The sequence below is a fragment of the Excalfactoria chinensis genome, chromosome Z (genome assembly GCF_039878825.1).
Source record: "Excalfactoria chinensis isolate bCotChi1 chromosome Z, bCotChi1.hap2, whole genome shotgun sequence".
In the NCBI taxonomy this organism is placed as follows: Eukaryota; Metazoa; Chordata; class Aves; order Galliformes; family Phasianidae; genus Excalfactoria; species Excalfactoria chinensis.
The window spans coordinates 49,505,009-49,523,073 of record NC_092857.1 but is presented as its reverse complement, the minus strand read 5'-3'; the positions used below and the strand labels follow the sequence as shown (position 1 = coordinate 49,523,073).

Sequence of the window (18,065 nt, the reverse complement as noted above, 5' to 3'; positions counted from 1 at the left end):
GCTTTAAGAAAAAAATAGTAATTGATGAACTCTTATTTTAATAGCAACTATTTTATGCTTGGTCATAAAAATGTTACAAATACAAGAGCACTGTCATAGCAACATTAGTACTGCCTACAAATGAGACAGCTGTTATAGGAAGTGGATTTTCCCAATTTGCCTCTTTTTTCTTCCATCCATAGAGTGATTTATTGCTGCTTGTTACAACCAGCCATCTCCAGAGCTAATGCTCTCGAATATCATCTGTGATGACACTATTTACACACTAACTCATCTCTTCCAATAATTCACAGCTGAAGATGCATCAGTGGCACTGCCATTTAGAGGATGTGACAGTAAGACTAAGGACAGAGGCTTTGCAGTTAATTGACAATTGGCACTATCCATGCAGCAGGATGTCTGGGAAAGAGATGCAAAGCATTTTTAAATGCTTCTGAGTTCTGGTTATTCTATGTAACCTCAGGAGAAGTACTGATTTATTTATTTATTCACTTATTTATTTATTGCATGTGCTTTTTTATCAACAGTATCTTTACAGTGGGTGCAAAAGGCTTAACAAAGTAGTTAAAATAGTCAGAGTAGATAATGAACGGATAACATCATAGTAAGCTTCAGGTGTGGGTAATAATAACAGGGAGTTAAAGACACAGGTTAAACAATAAGCTACTATTTCCTTAACTAGTTCTCTGCTTCACATAAACAGGCGAGACTTTACAAACTGAAGAAGAAATGCAAAATAACTTCAGTCCCTACATGAAAAATTGCCTCACAGGTTTTATTAGAAACTGATGAAAATGTACATTTCAAGGATAAGGTCTTGGTGGAGAGCTATTCCTAAAAGATCACACCCCCCTGAAGTGAGTTTGTTTACAGACGTGATGCTTTTCAATACTTTGTTTCCAATAAAACTGAAATGCTGAGGAATCCTCATGATTTCACGGACAGCTGAATTGTGAAGCTAGCATCTGAGCTCAGCCCTCACGAGTATTTTGAGTCCATCCCATTTAGCAGCGCACACAGTTCAGAACTTCTTTGGGCTTCATCTGGCTGAGACTGAGTGCCAGGTGTAAGAACCTACTTGAAATACCGCATGTCTGAGAGAGACTGACATTTCCTGTGAACTCTCCAGAGCAAACCAAGTCTACAAGCTACATGACCAGCACCTGCACAACCTATGCATAATGCAAGACTTCGGTCATCAGAAGTTCACAGAAAGCAGATACAGCGACTTTGGCTCCTGAATACTACGTCTGTCTTTTACATTTCACCATAGGGCAGTTATGTTTGTAAACTCTCCAGCAAGAAATTCATAGAAACTTAGAAACTAAGTATTCATAGGTATGGATTGCACTTCCTAAAGTATAATGGCATTAACTACAAATGAGAAAAGATGAACAAATTCTGCCACGAACACTGAAAAATTAATTGTAAAAAAAAAAAAAAAAAAAAAAAAAAAAAGCATTAAATAATTGAAGAGACTATGTGTTTAAATTTATTTTATACCTTTTATATGTGTTATAATTTATTTTATTTTAAACTCAAGCTGGTATTCTTCCGAAGAATGATTATTTTTTAGCTGAACTTACGCTTACTTCAGCAGCAACAATATATCTTCTTGCTGCTGAATTATCCCCATGTTTTAAGAAGTACATTACATTTAAACAGAACTGTGATATGAATTACAAATGTTAACCATTTCAGAATAAATAAGAATGCATTTCTTATCTATATATGAGAATCAAGATGGACAAATGAAACAGTATTTTGTTAAAAAGAAAAAAAAAGTTTTTTTTTTTTTTTTTTTTTTTTTTTTTTTTGCTGTCAAGGGCATGTAGCGAAGAAATATAATTCATCTCTTTCACAGAAGAAGAAGATCAACTCTCCAGAGAAGCAATGAATGCTGATAGAGAAGACACCATCACCCTTACTTGCAGACTTTCTTGGTGCATACCTAAGAACCAGCAGTTAAATTAATGATGGATTTGAGACAGGGATTTTTCCATATTGTTGTGGTGCATTTCTTCACCTCAGTGCACTTGCATTTGCATTAGCATACAAGCAAATTAAGGCACAAACTGCGTGTCATACTTAAAAGCACACAAATGAACAAGAATGTTTCCCACTGCTCCTGAAAAAAATATCTTTGGGCTACTTGGAAATACAGTACTAAGTAAATATGTCCAGTATACTGATAAGGAAATTTCAATTCAGGCCATCAAGTTTGCAAAATACTACACCTTAATGGGTATGCATGTAGGATGCTCCAAAAGTAATGCCTCCTACTGACTTCCATGGAAAGTACAACAGATACAAAGAGCACAATAACACTATTACAGCAAATTCGCAACAACAAAACATTAATTCTGAACACAGGCACCACCATGAGCTACGTATCTTTGCCAGCAAAGAACAAAAGCCTGAACGCTGCACTTGTAAAAACTTGCACCAGTGGACGTGAACTGCTGGCACTGCTGCTGAAATGCACCACCCACCATCTCACTGTTTGGGCCCTATAAACGATTAGCAAGCATGGATGAATGTCAGTGGGTGCCACTCTTTTCCATATGGAGGAGTTCGGTGACACACCTTAGCTTCATATGCACTTCCAGGTCAGATGCCATTTTGTTAGGCTACCCCTCTGCTGCCATACCACCATCAACTGTCTCTGATGTTGTGGGCCAACACAGTAAAACAGGAGGCATTACTTTCAGAGCAGCCCTCATAACAGACAAATTCTTTTAGGTTACACATATTTTTGTCACACGTAGCCCTTAATCATTATCACCCTGCACTACCACAAACATACTTTAAAGAGCATAAATTCTGTGGACGATAGAAAAGCCGACTTAAGGGAAATAAAAACGCAATGTAGCCACAGACTTCACTACACAGGGCTAATGAACATCTCCAGATGCTGTGTTTACTTTCAGTCACTGTTTACTTGTATTAGCAGTAACAGACATTCCTTGATCTGAGAAATTTTATTTAATTCATAAAGAAATTTTAAGCACCTTAACTCTGGAGTTCAGACCAGGGCACTGTAACTTGCTTTTGTTCCTATGTAACGCCATAGAAAATAATCCCCACTATAAAAAGAACACAAACTCAGAGCAACACACTGTACCTTTCCTCTATTCCCCATCTACTGTATCTTATACTATGGAATGTTACTTTTATTTATTTATTTATTTATTTTAACAAGTTTCCTTTATTTTTGGTGACATTTACAATTTGCCTGTCCCCCATCTTTTGAAACCTGATTGTAATCATTTAAAAAAGTGAACTCTGCCTTATTCCACCTGTCACAGACTTAAGGTGTATATTCTGATTTGTGTTTCTTGGACAATTCCTCGTGCCATGCAGACATAGCGTTTTCCATTTGACATTAGGCATGGAATGTGCTGTTTCTTAGTATAACCTTCTAAAAGCTCCAACTGCACAATGAGGGTTATTACCAATTTCAGCAAAAAAATCAGGATCAAAAACAAATCTAGCAATTCACATTCTTTAACTTCTCTATGATGAATACTATTGGTCACCTATTACAATGCTGTTGTCATTAGCAAACCTCTTTCTGTTGGCCTATTATTTTTATGTATTCTTTGGAAGACAGATGATTTGCAGTATTTCTTAGCAATAAATGTACTCAACAACTGCTTGTTTTTTGTTTGTTTGTTTCTTAAATAAACATAACTAATTAAAGGACACACATTACTGAATTTTGATGGCTTCATAGGAAAAGAAAGGTGTAAAGGGCGTACGTAAATAACATCAAAAGTCAGAAGAACTTACTATAGCATGGTAAGAAATGGACATGTAGCTCAATCTTCTACAAAAGAAATTTCTGGATTTTGCTGTTTGGTAAGCAGATTTACATCCAGAATCTAAGTGACCTTTACCCTTGAAACAAGCTATCATAGAAAAAAATTAGTTGCAGAAAGAATCTGAAATATATAAAAGTTTCTAGATGAAATACTTGTCAAAACTGTCTTCAGTCTTAAGGCCAACATGCATGACACAGTCACCATGTTAGAGAGCTGCTGGTGTTGACAATTGAGACAGGGAAAACAGAGTGAGAACATTGTGTTAAGTAGAAAAACTCTGAAAAATGTCACTAGCAGTTACTTGCTGTAGAACACATAAAAGCCACAGTTCCTTAAATCTACAGTATGTGCTTTCCTATTTACATGTAACCTAAATGACAATATTACTGTGACTGGATATATAGCATTTGGCAGTATAAGTCTTTAATGCAGGTGTAGACATAATTCAAGATGGTACACATGTATATAAAAACCAGTTAATTTCAAAGTAATCCTAAATGAATATTGCAAATAATGTTGTATAAACGCATAGTGTTTGAGGGGAAAAAATACTTCAATGGAAATTAAAGTCCCACATGTTGAGTTTGGCACTAGGATGTCACTATGTCACTTTCTTTTTGATTGAAGATAGATCTTTCTGAATCTCACTGAATTTTGGTCGGTTCTCTGGATGGTAGTCCCAGCACCTCTGCATTATTTTATATATTTCTTCTGGGCATTTTTGCGGTGCTGACATTCGGTAACCTGGTAAAAAAGAAAAGGGGGAAAAGTTTAGTATTGAAAACTGATATACACTGACAAATTTAAAAGAAACGTGCAAAGCTCGGGATTAAAAAATAAACTGAGGGTCAGTTTTACGTAACTTGCAATATGAACAAATTCTTCAATGCATAACCTTGTAAGGATGGATAAGTATTAAACTAACCAAGCTCAGGTATCAATGACATTTAAGTTGTGTAGGGTAAGTTGTCAATATGCTTCTCATCTCTGAGGGCAGCAATCTGCATAATTTTTTTTTCCAGTCTCTTAGGAACTAGGTACCCTCTTAAGCTTTAATTATGTCATCCCCGTCCACTCCACCCTCCAGCCACCCAGGAAAACCATTAATAACCATGTGAATTGTAACCAAGACTGGAGCTGATTTTTTTTGACTCTTTGAAGATGTAAAGACCTTTATGCTCATTGCTCTTCCACTCTTTATATCCTAAAGTTCCTTTCACAGTATCACAGAAACATAGTCGTTGGAAGGGACCTCCAGAGATCATCAAGTCCAAACCCCCTGCCAAAGCAGGTTCCCTACACTATGTTGCACAGGTAGGCATCCAGGCGGGTCCTGAATATCTCCAGAGAAGGAGACTCCACAACCCCCCTGGGCAGCCTGTTCCAGTGCTCCGTCACCCTCACCGTAAAGAAGTTCTTGCGCACATCTGCGTGGAACTTCTATGCTGCAGTTTCAGCCCATTTCCCCTGGTCCTGTCCCCACGCACTACCAAAAAGAGACCAGCCTCGCCACCATGACCTCCACACCTCATGTATTTATAAACATGGATCAGATTCTTTTCTCGAGGCTAAACAGACCCAGTTCACTAAGTCTCTCCTCACAGGGGAGACACTCCAGGCCCTTCACTGTCTTTCTGGCCCTCCGCTGGACCCTTTCTAAGAAATCCCTGTCTTTTTTGTACTGGGGAGCCCAGAACTGGACACTGAGCTCTAGGATACATAGATAATATGAAGCCACTCAGGAATCCTTTCCTTCACGAAGTTGCCCCTAGAAACTAATTCTTCCAGTGACGGCAGCAACTACTTTTTGTCCCCAAAGTGAAGTGATTCTATATACTCTATTTGGGATTAAAATTATCCTGGTTTAATGTAAGCATTCAAGTGACTGAATGTACTGATGACTCGTACTGATTGAGGAATTGAGACAGATAAATCAGGAAGAAAATCTGGAATATCCTAGCTGACTATCCTAACAGGCTGTAATGTTGTTAAAACCAGAAAAACATGATGTCACAAGAAATGATGATTATAGAAGAAAAACTGAAAGAGAATTTCTGATCAGCCATCAGGACTGTTTTTCCATAGTACAAGAAAACTACAAAGGCAAAAAATTGCTTCTTAATTTTTGAACCAGACCAATTTGTTTGCAGTGGATTCAAACAGTAATTAGGTAGTAAAATTTATTTTTACATACATGTCTCTGCTTTGACAAAGACTGAATTTTTGCTTTTGCCTTTTAAGGATATGCTTTGGTGGTCATCCACTGTGACTATAATCAACAACAACAACAACTCCTACCTACCAAATTAGGCTTTTTAAAAATCAGTTAGCAGTTTTACTTGTTTAGAACCCATTTTACACAACAGTACTATGTAGAATTCTGAAATGTCACTAAACATGATGAAAATAAAGTTCTGAAATCCTGCTCACAGTTATTTGCTACTTTAATAAAAGCCTTTTGATTATTTTGTAGGGGAGAAATGCAGCTTTCATGGCTCAAGCAGCTTACCATTTTTGACTGTAACTGATAAAATTTTGCCTGAAATACTTTAATACAGAAGATGGAATGATATAGATTTTTTCTTCTAGCAGTTTAGAATATTTATAGGTACATTAGCATAATCCTAAATAATTCATTCTGGTCAAGCCTCTGCTTTGCATAGCAGTAAATTCATTCTCTCTTCATCTTACCTTTTAGTAACATACACGTATGTTTTATATATATTATGCATACACCTAATGTGCTAGAAGTCTTTCTTCCTTTAAGTCATTGGTCAATATATTCCTTCTCATTTTTAATATACCTATGTTTGTCAGAATTATCAAGTAAATAATTTCACAATATTTTTGCTATTATTTCCAGATAACCAGTATATGATTTATTTGCTATCTTTCTTTATCTACTACGACTTACTCCATCCTCATGTAAGTATACAGCATTTCTTTCACTCCATACCTTTCTCAACTTGTTCCCGTGCTTGCTGGTTGGTCATTCCAGGATATGGGCATACTCCTAAACTGAATGTCTCCCACAGAAGGATTCCGAAGCTCCATACATCGCTCTCTGATGTGTATCTCCCTAAGAAAAGGAGAGAAAACCCACTGCTTAGTCTACAGAGAAATTCATTCTTTTTTTTACAAAGTATTATATTGGCAATATTGAAGCTGAACAAAGCTGCAGCTACAATAAACATTCTGTAAATATCACAGTCTTCAGTATTTGAAAGGATACATTATCTTAAGCGTGATAAGTAGGAATGAAACAAGCGAACTTTAAGTGCTAAGGAGTTTGACAAACAGACTTGCTACACAAAGCACATGGTACCATATCAATTATTTTGCTGGTCATTTAAGAATTACTTACCTCTTGCACTAAATATATATATATGTTCTTTTAATACAAAAGAACATTAATTCACGTCCTGAAAATTAATGTACAGCGGCTTCAACTGCTGTTTAAGTTGACCCTGAAGAACTGATGCAACCAATCAGTCAAAGAAAAACTGGACCTGCTCATTTCATTGTCTCCAACTATCCTTCTGAGATAGCGAATTTTGATAACTGAATTCCAAACCTCTCTGAGTAATGAAAACCTGATTTTATGGAAAAAGAAGAGATCTCGGGGAAAATTATTGCCTCTGATGTATTCACATTAAATGAGGTGCTGCATCAGAAAGTGAAGGATACAGGCTCTTTGTAGAAGGATCTATGAAAATGTTACCCTAAAAATCCACTTAGCACACTTCTTTCATAGATGTTCTGTTTATATTTCTGTAATACATTATTGCATTTTATATATATCTTTGGTCTTAAAAATACATGCATGCTTGTGAATGCATTGTTTGTTCACCTCCAACCATTAGATTAAGCAAACTAAGCCACCTCTTGCTAAAAAAAACAAAAAATTAAAAAAAAAAGGGAAAATAAAAGACATGCAAATTACAGCGACAGTTGGTGATATGTCAACTGCTCTGACGTCAAAAAGTGGAGTTTACTGTTAAACTAACTATCACTTCCAGCTGTGCTACATTAGTTGGTGTGCCTCGTAGATGGTAATTATGGGCATTCACTGCACTTTTTGTAGTAAGATTAGTTTTCTTGTCTGTGTATCAACTCTCTTTAGAGTTTGGCATCCACTAATTTTAACACTTTTCATTGAAATCATTCAGTAAATGCAAGATAGGTGATGAGCAAGAAAATACATGTTCTGCACAGTTAATTTGCCTTCCAACTATAGTATTATCCAGGAGGAAAAAAAGAAAAAAAGAAAAACAAGAAAAAAATAACAGAACAAAAGCGCTTATTCATTCACAAAAAAACACCATGCAGCAATCTATTAACATGACAAACAGCACAAAGTTACACTGGAAATAAGTGTATATTAAACGTATACCTTAATTTCGGAAGAACAGAAAGCAGGAATATCCTATACTTGTTCTATGTATGTAACTTCACAAAGAGCTTTTAAAGCATTTTTTTTTTTTCACTTGCTGGAATTGGTGAAAATCATACAACTACAAATAAGAATAATGGTAAGGAGTGGCACTAAACAGCACCCACTGAAGTAAATGCTGAATCTTCTACAAGCTCCAGTACCATCAGGATTTCAGTTATGGCTTCAGACATAAGCTCCCTGATCATTCCATTTGCCGTAATCCAGTTTAAAGATCACAACTTCAGTTTCTGGGTTTATTATTTTTTGCTTTTTTTCCTTTTGCATGTGTGTGACTGATATTCAATTGTTATATAAGGTGAATCCAAAAGTGATAAAAAAAACTCTTTTTCTTATTTTCTTAAGCACTGTATCATTCACGTAATGGCCAAATTTCCCTACCTTTCATTTCTCCAAACTCTTTAAATATTTCCACTAAGAACCAACATGAAGAGTGGTTCCAACTAGTTTCGAGTCATGGTAAATTTAGTTCTGTTTCGGTCTAGCATTCTTAAATACCCACACAAAATAATACAGTAGATAGGACCACATCATTAGGATTGTAAAACACTAAGCCATTTTTACTTGTGACTTTCAAGGGAGAAGAAAATACAGATCTTCAAAAATACTCAGAATCCTACCACTACTTTTTGAATATTATATGTTAGACTGCTGAACATAAAAAAAAAAACATTCAAGATTGCTCGTGTTCACAGAATCGTAGGGGTTGGATGAGCCCTTCAGAGATCATCAAATCCAACCGCCCTGCTAAAGGAGGTTCTCTACAGCAGGTTGCACAGGTGGGCATCATCCAGACAGATCATGTATGTTTCCAGAGAAGGAGACTTTACAGCCTCTTTGGGCAGCCTGTTCTGGTGTTCTGTCACTTTGACAGCGAAGTCCTTCCTTGTGTTAATATGGAATTTCTGTGTTCCAGCTTCTGCCCATTGTCCTCTGGTCTATTCCTGCACACCACCAAAAAAAGTCCATCCCTGCTGACTTGACCCCCACACTTTAGACATTTATGAGCATTTATTATATTCCCTCTCAGTCTTCCTGCGCCCCAGCTGAAGAGACACAGTTTACTCCGCCTTTCCTTGTAAGCCAGATGTTCCTGGCCTCTCATCATCTTTGTTGCTGTCCACTGGACTCTCTCTAAAAGTTCTTTTTTGAACTGGGGATCCTAGAACTGGACACAACACTCCAAATGTGGCCTGCCTAGTGCAGAACTGAGGTAGAAGATCACCTCCTTTGACCTACTGGCCACGCTCTTTTTAATGCACCTCAGGATGTCATTGGTCTTCCTGGCCACAAGGGCATACTGCTGGCTCATGGCCAAACTGCACCCAGATCCTTCTCTGCAGAGCTCCTCTCCAACAGGTCAGCCCCTAAACCATACAAATGCATATGGTTATGTCTCCCCAGGTGTAAGTCTCCACTTTTGCCCTTGTTGAACCTCATCAGGTCCCTCTTTGCCCAACTTTCTATCCTTCTGAGGTCTCCCTAAATGGCAGCACATCTTTCTGGTGTGTCAGTCACTACTCTCAGCTTTCTATCACCTGCATACTTGCTGATGGTACATTCTACTGCTTCATCCAGGTCACTGATGAGGAAACTGAATAAGAAAAGACCCAGTACTGACCTCTGGGGAACACTGTTAGTCACAGACCTCCAACTAGACTTTGCGCTGCTGATGACAACCCTCTGATTTTCCCAACACTACTGAAAACTACTTCAAGCTGGTTGGGTATAGATGCATTTTAGGAAACACCATGTAAATAAATTTTAATCAACTGCACTTTCTTCTCCCGTAATCTGCAGAAAAATACCCTCAAAGTACAAAATTAAAGTACTGTCAATTATGTAGTCCACTGAACTGCATCAGGCTATGAGCAACAGGTTTTCATCATATATCAAGTAAATCATAGGCACTTCTGAAACAATAAGAATAAAGCTTTCAGGACACCTGCTGTAGTATAACAAACACAGCACAAAGTGTATTCCACAGTCACCACCAGTTACATTAGGACTCCACAGAATAACAGGTAATATGGGATCAATTTTTGTAACTACATTTATTTTTAGCCTTACAAAGGACAGATCTGCTTTACTGCGTTACGGAATTAACTTCTGCCAAAGTGCTAATTAAATCAGGCATCTTCCTGCCCAGTCACGAAGTTATGACTTCCAATACAGGATTCTGAACTCAAGCATTAGGAGATGGCCAAAATATTTGTAGACATTTTAATTCAAATATTTAAAACATTTTTTTCTAAGTAATCAAATAAAGATCTGATCGAGAGAACTGCATTCAAAATATGACATCATCCATTTAATATGCTGACACCTCACAGTTAACACATTTAACTTAGAAAATCATATTCTCTACTTTTACTCACAAGTTAAAAAGCTAAATGCTACAGTTTCTATTTTTGTTTTGTATCTAACAAACCTCCCTTAAACAGAAATAATGGATTTTCCCCCAGTGAGAACAGCGCAGCATTACATAAAAATATAGGTTAAAAAAAAACCCAGCAACAACAACAACAAAAACTGCAGTTGAAAAAACAGAAAGCAGTCTTCATTTTTCTCCAGTGCAATGATTTACCTAACACAAAATATTAACATTTTCTACCATTTCCAAAGAAATGCTAGAGCAATCACTGCCATAAGTATGCAGAACCTGCCAGCAATTTTAGTAATGATTCAGATGACGAACAAAGCAGCCCACTAAAACCAGTTGGCAGCACAGCCAGCGCATTATTTTTGTGCTCGATAATAACATCAGCAAGTCACTGCCTTATTCCTTTCAGAAGTAGAACAGTATTTTATATACCACTTAAATATGATGATCTACTAAAATATTTTAAACCTTTTTGACCTGAAATGAATAAAAGGAAAAAGTATATCCACTGTAATATTGTGGAAGGGCTAGCCCTCGTGCTTCTCATACTGCAGGTACTTTCTGTGGGGAAGTTATAGCTGCATCCTTACCATAGTTGAGGGCTTCTGGGGCAGTCCACTTGATAGGAATTTGCTTTAAGCCTGATGATGAATATACTCCATCATCCTCTTGACGAGACATTCCAAAATCACTGATTTTCAGTATGTTGCTTTCACCCACCAAGCAGTTCCTTGCAGCCAGGTCCCTAGGTTAGAACAAGAAACAATAACATTTTTGCATGCTTAAAACTACTTAAGAAAATATGAAGAAAAACCTGAAATGGTTTACCAAGTCTATTCTACTACAGCTCAATTTGCCAGTGAAAGCGAGTGTAGCACCACACACATCTAACTTTTTTTCCAAAGCCTGTGGGGAGACCACCTGAGAACAGATGGATATTTCCTGAAGGGACTGCAGTGTAGGGGGAGCCCACACAGGAGCAGGTTTATTCTCAGGGACTGCAGCCCATGGAAGGGTTGCATTGAGTAGGAAGGAGCAGCTGAGTGGAGAAGCAAATCTGCATGTTAGCAGATGAGATTTTCTGTGAAATTATACAGAATTCAATGTAGGTGCCTAAAACATCTTCCCATAGTTATGAAAGACACTGAAAACAACAACAACAACAAAATTCAACAAAAAACCTTAGCTCTTACATCTTACATATACTGTCATTAGAATTTCCATTAAAAATAAAGCCACTCAGTATTACAGGAAAAGGAATTTTGGCTCAGCTATATGTGAGAATCTCAAAAAATCAACAACATTCCTTTCTCTTCCTCATCTCAAATACACCTTCTTAGATTAGGAGAGAGGCTGCAGTAATTTCTGATAAAAGACCTAGTGCAGCTTCTATGCAGCATATATTTGAGATACGAATACACAAAAATAATGCATTATTAATGCAGCATGCATTTATTACATTGAATAATTTCACAGTATATTAAAATAGTGAATAACGCCTATTATTATTCCAGTCAGCGTAACAAAATACACACAGAATTTTTTTGAGGAAAAACACGTTAAACAATAGGATTGAATTGTAACAGTTGCTGGGTAAATATTCTTAAACAAAATTTACAGTGGATATTTTTAGCTTACATAGCTAATATTCCATGGGAAATAACTACATTATCTTTCACATTTTAGATTGGAGCTGCAGCAAAGTTTTGAAGTGAATTCCCTGTGCACCTAATGAACATTCATTGGTTTTGAAGAGTGATTTCGGAGCATGGAAACTAGATTGTTTTTGAAGGAAACTAGCCTGGAATTCTGCCCAAGGTGTGCACTAAATTTGTGTCCATACACACAGCAGGAAGAAAAGTCTGAAACAATGACAAACAGCACTAATCTCTCTGCATGGCAGTGACACTCAGGACACTGGCCTAAACTAAATTTAATCGTAAATAAAAGTCTTGATCCATATATATATGTGTTAGAATTCCTATGACTACAACTACTTTGACCAACTGATGCACACTGATTTTGCATTGCATTATTTGCTACATACAGAGCCTTTATAGGGAACCATTAAACTGAACACAAACTGCAGCAAACTCACAAAGCTATGTTGCCAGTAGGGTCATTTATGCCTCTTGAGTGTCATGCTACATTAATACAAATCCAGTTATTTTTGCAGTTAAAGGAACTGTGTTCCTTAAAAACACATCTGAAATCACAGTTTGCAGCTCAAGATACACACAAATATCTAAAATGGCTCAACAGGTACCATCATACATAGCTTAATGTAAGCATGGGATATTGATCAGTTCCAGTGTCAATTTCTTATTGCTTATATTCAAGTGAAATGTTATCACCATGAAATTCCCAGTATTTACGGCTGAGGTTCCAGTTATATTTCAGCTATGAGGGTTGTTTGGTTTTCTTTCTTTCTTTTTATTATTAACCATTTTACTCCATTTAGTCTAGATCTTGTGACAGATGCTGATAATTAGAAAAAGCAAAGGGGTCATATGTGAAAGAAAATTTACAAAGTTAGTTAAAACCATGCACACCTTCCTACCTGTGTCAGACCAGTACACTGAGCTGTCCTAAGGTTGTTACTCATAATTCTGACTATTAGGGAAAATATACAGTGAATAGTATAATGCTTGTATGCAAAGCTTACATTCAGTTCACATAGTTCTTGTCTGTTACATGTGTGACAATTTTTCTTTCAGAATCATCTAGAAGTGTTGGTCATTATTACTAAAAATTTCCTATTATATTTCCAAGAAAACTGAATTGGAATAAGAGAAAGTGGGTAAAGTTTGCAACTATCTTCTAGATACACATAAATTAACACCAGATCTTCTAAAAGACTACAGATATAGAAGCGTTGGCTTCATGCAAGTGATTTTCAAGCTATCTGTTACGTAGGAGCAGGTTGCAGAATGATACCATTTAAGTTGGCATCCTGTACACAAGCACCAAGGGAGGAATCACAGGCCAGTGGCTAGCTAATAGTCTGCAACCTGTGAGAGTGGACACAACCACCAAGTTCACCATCAATTTTCTGGGCAAACTGCTGATGCTTTAATTTTGTCAGTAGCCCATTTATCACACTAAGAAGTATTTTTATCACTATCTGTAAGGGATGAGCCCCAGACAGCAATGAACCTGATCTTCCCTTGATTTCATCTCAGCCACTCCCGGAACTGAGCTGAAAGAAACATCAAGTACAATGCTATGCAAGGGCCAAGTCATGAGGAGAGCTGTTGTCACTCAATCAGTCCTGGAACTGGAGCACAAAAAAGCTCCAGTAGTTCAGGAACGGGGGCCAAAAAATAACATCATTTGCAAGTCTAGGAGGGACTCTACACAGAACAGCCCCATTGACAGGTACAAAGCTGGGTCCAAGATGGGTGCTCTCTCTATCCCCCAGTCTTTGTGTTTTTCCTCTCCAAGTTGCTAAGTAATGCTAAGGCTTACTTTGATTTTTCACACACCTGTACAGTTTAGTTAGATGTACTTGTGAGAGGGCCAACACCTGCAGGTAGATGTTCTGTAGAAATCTCACACTACAGCTGATGTTCATGTACACACCTGCTGTTTCACCTTAATCTAACCATGTGGATTTGCAAATCTCAGTCATTCCTCCCTCCACACAGTTGGGATGTGATAATCCCACCAAAAATTCTACTCCTTTGCACCTCTAATACCTTGCCATTCGAAGGGATAAAACAGTATGAGCACAGTATAATTCTCAGTGGTCCACCTTCAGCCACCTCAGGTTCCGAAATTACATCCACTGAAATGTATTTTTCAGGTTCTTTTCTTCCTTCTCTCTCGGAATTTCTTAACAGTGTCTATTTATCTATTTTATTATTTCATTCCTACACCTTATAACTGCCCCAAAAGTCGGGGTATCTTGTTAGCATTTCTCTTATCATTTTACATCTGCTTCATCTACTGAATCATCCAGAGTTCCTCATTTGTATTTGCACACTTAAGAGCATATTAAAAAATATTACATTAGCTACCTCATGCTTTCTTATTATGAGAGGTTGCTACGATTTTTCAACACATTCTAAGCAGGTTCTGCACTGTTTCTCCTCATATCTGACTGTCTTCTTTCAGATGATATTAATATTTTTCTGTCCTAATATGAGGCAAATAACCACTATGTTTTATAACTTACAGTGAGAATCTGGAAAAAAACACACACACACACACACACACACACACACAAACGATACGATTAAAAAAGTAATATAAATTAATAAGCTACAGCTTTAATTTTCTTCCAGATTCCAGGATTCTAATTCATTCAGCTTGATACTAATATAAGGAAAAAACTACAATAAAACACTGATGTGGAGTTCAAAGAAAACCCTTTGCATTGTAACCTTCTGTACAAAGTACACACAATAGGGTTTTATTCAAGAGTCATTATGTATGGTACATGAGTGACATGAGTGTATATGACATGTATACATATAATGCCTGTGACAGAAACAGCTATGAAGAGTCACTATTACAGATAATTTCAGTTAGATATCTGTGGTAACTCTTTCCACTTCCACTTTCCAGATAGCCTGTAAAAAACATACAAAGGGAAATCAATGTTCTGTTTGTTTTCACTTTCTTCTCCTTAATGGTCCCTAATGCAAACATCCTGAAAAAGTGCAGATATAATTGCGTGGAATTAAGTGTCTCTCTCTGCATGTGGGGCATTGTTTTTCTTCTCATGTAGCATTTGCTAGTTGCTGCGGTAATTCCATAAAATCACAATGCATCTTTAACAAACAAAAATCAACAAATATTCCTCACTTCACATTATGAAATCTGTACAAATTAGGCACAAATTACATGGAGCTGCTACAGAACAAGTTCCTTACTAAAAGAGAAGCTCTGACTATCATTATTTAATATCATGATAATGCAAGTTCGTAGTGCTATTGGAAAAAAAAAAAACAAAACTTTTTCCCCAACTACTAAAGAATAAAAAATAATATGTAAATCAGAGAGCTGAGTTTTAAGCAGTTCCTTTAAATGCAAACAGGGCATTGACTACAAGTCACTAACACAGGTTGAATGTGCTGAAGCTGCTAGAGAGAGCTCATGTAAGGCTTTTCCTAAGAATTCAACAGCAAGTCAGAGTCAAAGTAGAAGCCATTCCTCTGTGCTGAGAGCTGTAACCATCTGGATTCGTAACCATCAGTGAAGACATAAACCTCAAACTTTTCTCGAAGGACTCCACCTCTGAAGAACTACGCAGAAATTGATACCTAGTATTTGAATAGAGTTCCATCAACTAAAGAAAATCAAAAGAGTAAACTTCTCATTACTAAAGCAGCAGGACAGATTGCCTCTTTGAACTAATTAGCCGTTTTATATCTCCTCCCTGGATCATGCAGTTAAAATGCTTCTAAGTGATAAAAGCAAGTAATTAATTAGCGAACAGGATCAGTTTATTCCCTGTGCATATTTAATTCAGCCAAAATAGTCTATTATCTGATTAAAAGAGAAGGGTTGTTAGCAGGCCTACACGTGAAACTGATATTTTTTGTGAACTACTGACATTACCTGTCCTTCAGCCACCAGACTCCAACACCTTTGGCAAACTACTGAGAAAAGTCCACCTACAACATCCACTAACTACTTCAGCATTCCGGTGGGGAATCCTGTCAGATCAGCTCAGGTGTGTACTTGCACTGAGGCAGGTGCCCTGGATGAGAGGGTGTGCTGGGCTTATGTGGCAACATATGCTTATGTGAAAACAGTGTTGGTAGTGGAGTGGGGCAAGTCTGCTTTTATTTCTCACTACCCTTTTCTCTGTTGTTAATTGACAGTAAATTAAATTACTCTTCCCCAGGTTGATTTGCCCTTGACAGTAACAAGTGTTCTTATCTTGACCCATGAGCATTTCCTCGTATTTTCTCCCTGTTTTGCTGAGGAGGAGGAGGAGGGACTGCTGGGTGAGTGTTTCTTTTGAGATGAGGTTTCCTTTAAGAGAAAGACTTAAGAGAAAACTGATACCAAAGAGAGTTAGAAAAATCAACTACAAACTACAACTCAAAGCCATCATCACACTGTAGATTTTCCTCATTTAGTGAGGAAAGACCAAAGTGGATGGCACAGCTAACATAGTAATTTAGCAATGGAAGTGAAATTGACACAGACACATAATGATTGTTTGCTAACATCATTTTCTCACCAGAGTATAACAACATTTTGTAGTTTGTACCTTGCAGTGTATCTCTCCACATTTAATCAAAGATTAGAAGCAAATGATTACTAGCATGTTAAGATATTTTAGCATTCTAAAAATAGTCTATTATGTGAATTAGAAAAAAATCTAAAGCAAAGATGAATAATAGTTTACTAGTTCCTTAGACAGCTAAGCAAGATTTGCAGTTAGAAATATGTAAGAAATATTCCAACAGAAATATGTAAGAACATTTATGTCTAATAAGTTGTAGACATTATAAGAAGCAAAAATGGAAAGGAAGGGCACAGGCCACGTCTATTCATTTCAAGTAGATTCACAAGTTACCAAATTATTTTATCTTCCCTCCCTTTCTAAGTTACCTGTGTTTTGCAAGAGGTTTTCTATCCACAAATAAAAATACAAAGGTGGAATAAAAGGTTTAGTGCTCTTCTAGCCACAGAGAGGAAGAGAGCAGTGGGATTTTGGAAAGTTTGTGTGTAGAACCTGGAACAGGCAATATGGAAGAAACATGAGGTTACAGTGTGCTGTTTAAGTGTCAGGATCACAGCAGAAGTAATGAAATTGCTGTAGCTTTTGGAACCAGAAAAATTCATATGTACATGCAGCTTTTACAGCAGGGACAAGCCAAAGTATTCACATTAATAAGCTTGAAGTTTCTGTTCGGAGGAATGAGTTAAAAGCAGAAAACTGGCAACAAGGATGTTGTGAGAAAAGACGGAAGGGAGGAATGTAAATAAGCTCAAGTGACCTTGCAGCTGGGAATACAGCATGGTGGTAAACTACGCTTGAGTGAACCACTGATAAACAGGCATAAACAGCAGACCAGCAAACCTCTAGCATGGACTGTGCCTGCATCCCCTGTGCTTGCGAGCCTATGCTCTGGTGTTTCTTCAGGGATGATCTGACTGGCAATGTAATGACAATAAATTCACGCTTTCCACTTCAATCAGGGTCCATCTGGTTCCTTCGTCCTGTTTGAACTGGCTCACAATTGTGGTGCAGAAAGCAGGATTCAGGAACTGCCACACAGAGGCTGGCAAAAGAGCAGGGGACTGGGGAGGTGTCGCTGGGGACTCTCGGTGCTGCAGAATGCCCCAATGCTGAATGCTGGTTCTGCCTGGCTGCTTCCCTGACTGCCATGCCTCCATTGGAAGTGGGATCTGAAGTCGATGATGAAGCAGTTATTAACTCCAA

General features: G+C 37.4%; 1 protein-coding gene across 3 annotated transcripts in view; it reads right to left on the bottom strand.

Annotated features, from left to right (window-relative positions):
- Window positions 1-1,817: 1,817 nt before the first annotated feature.
- The window catches only part of FER (FER tyrosine kinase), a 159,407-nt gene continuing 143,159 nt past the window's right edge, over window positions 1,818-18,065 (bottom strand). For all 3 annotated transcript variants that reach the window (XM_072359817.1, XM_072359819.1, XM_072359818.1), the window contains 3 exons: window positions 11,251-11,405; window positions 6,781-6,903; window positions 1,818-4,568 (listed from right to left, as the gene is read on the bottom strand). In XM_072359817.1, the coding sequence (XP_072215918.1) occupies window positions 4,426-4,568; window positions 6,781-6,903; window positions 11,251-11,405 (421 nt within the window). In that variant the 3' untranslated portion in view covers window positions 1,818-4,425. The remainder of the gene's footprint in view (window positions 4,569-6,780; window positions 6,904-11,250; window positions 11,406-18,065) is intronic.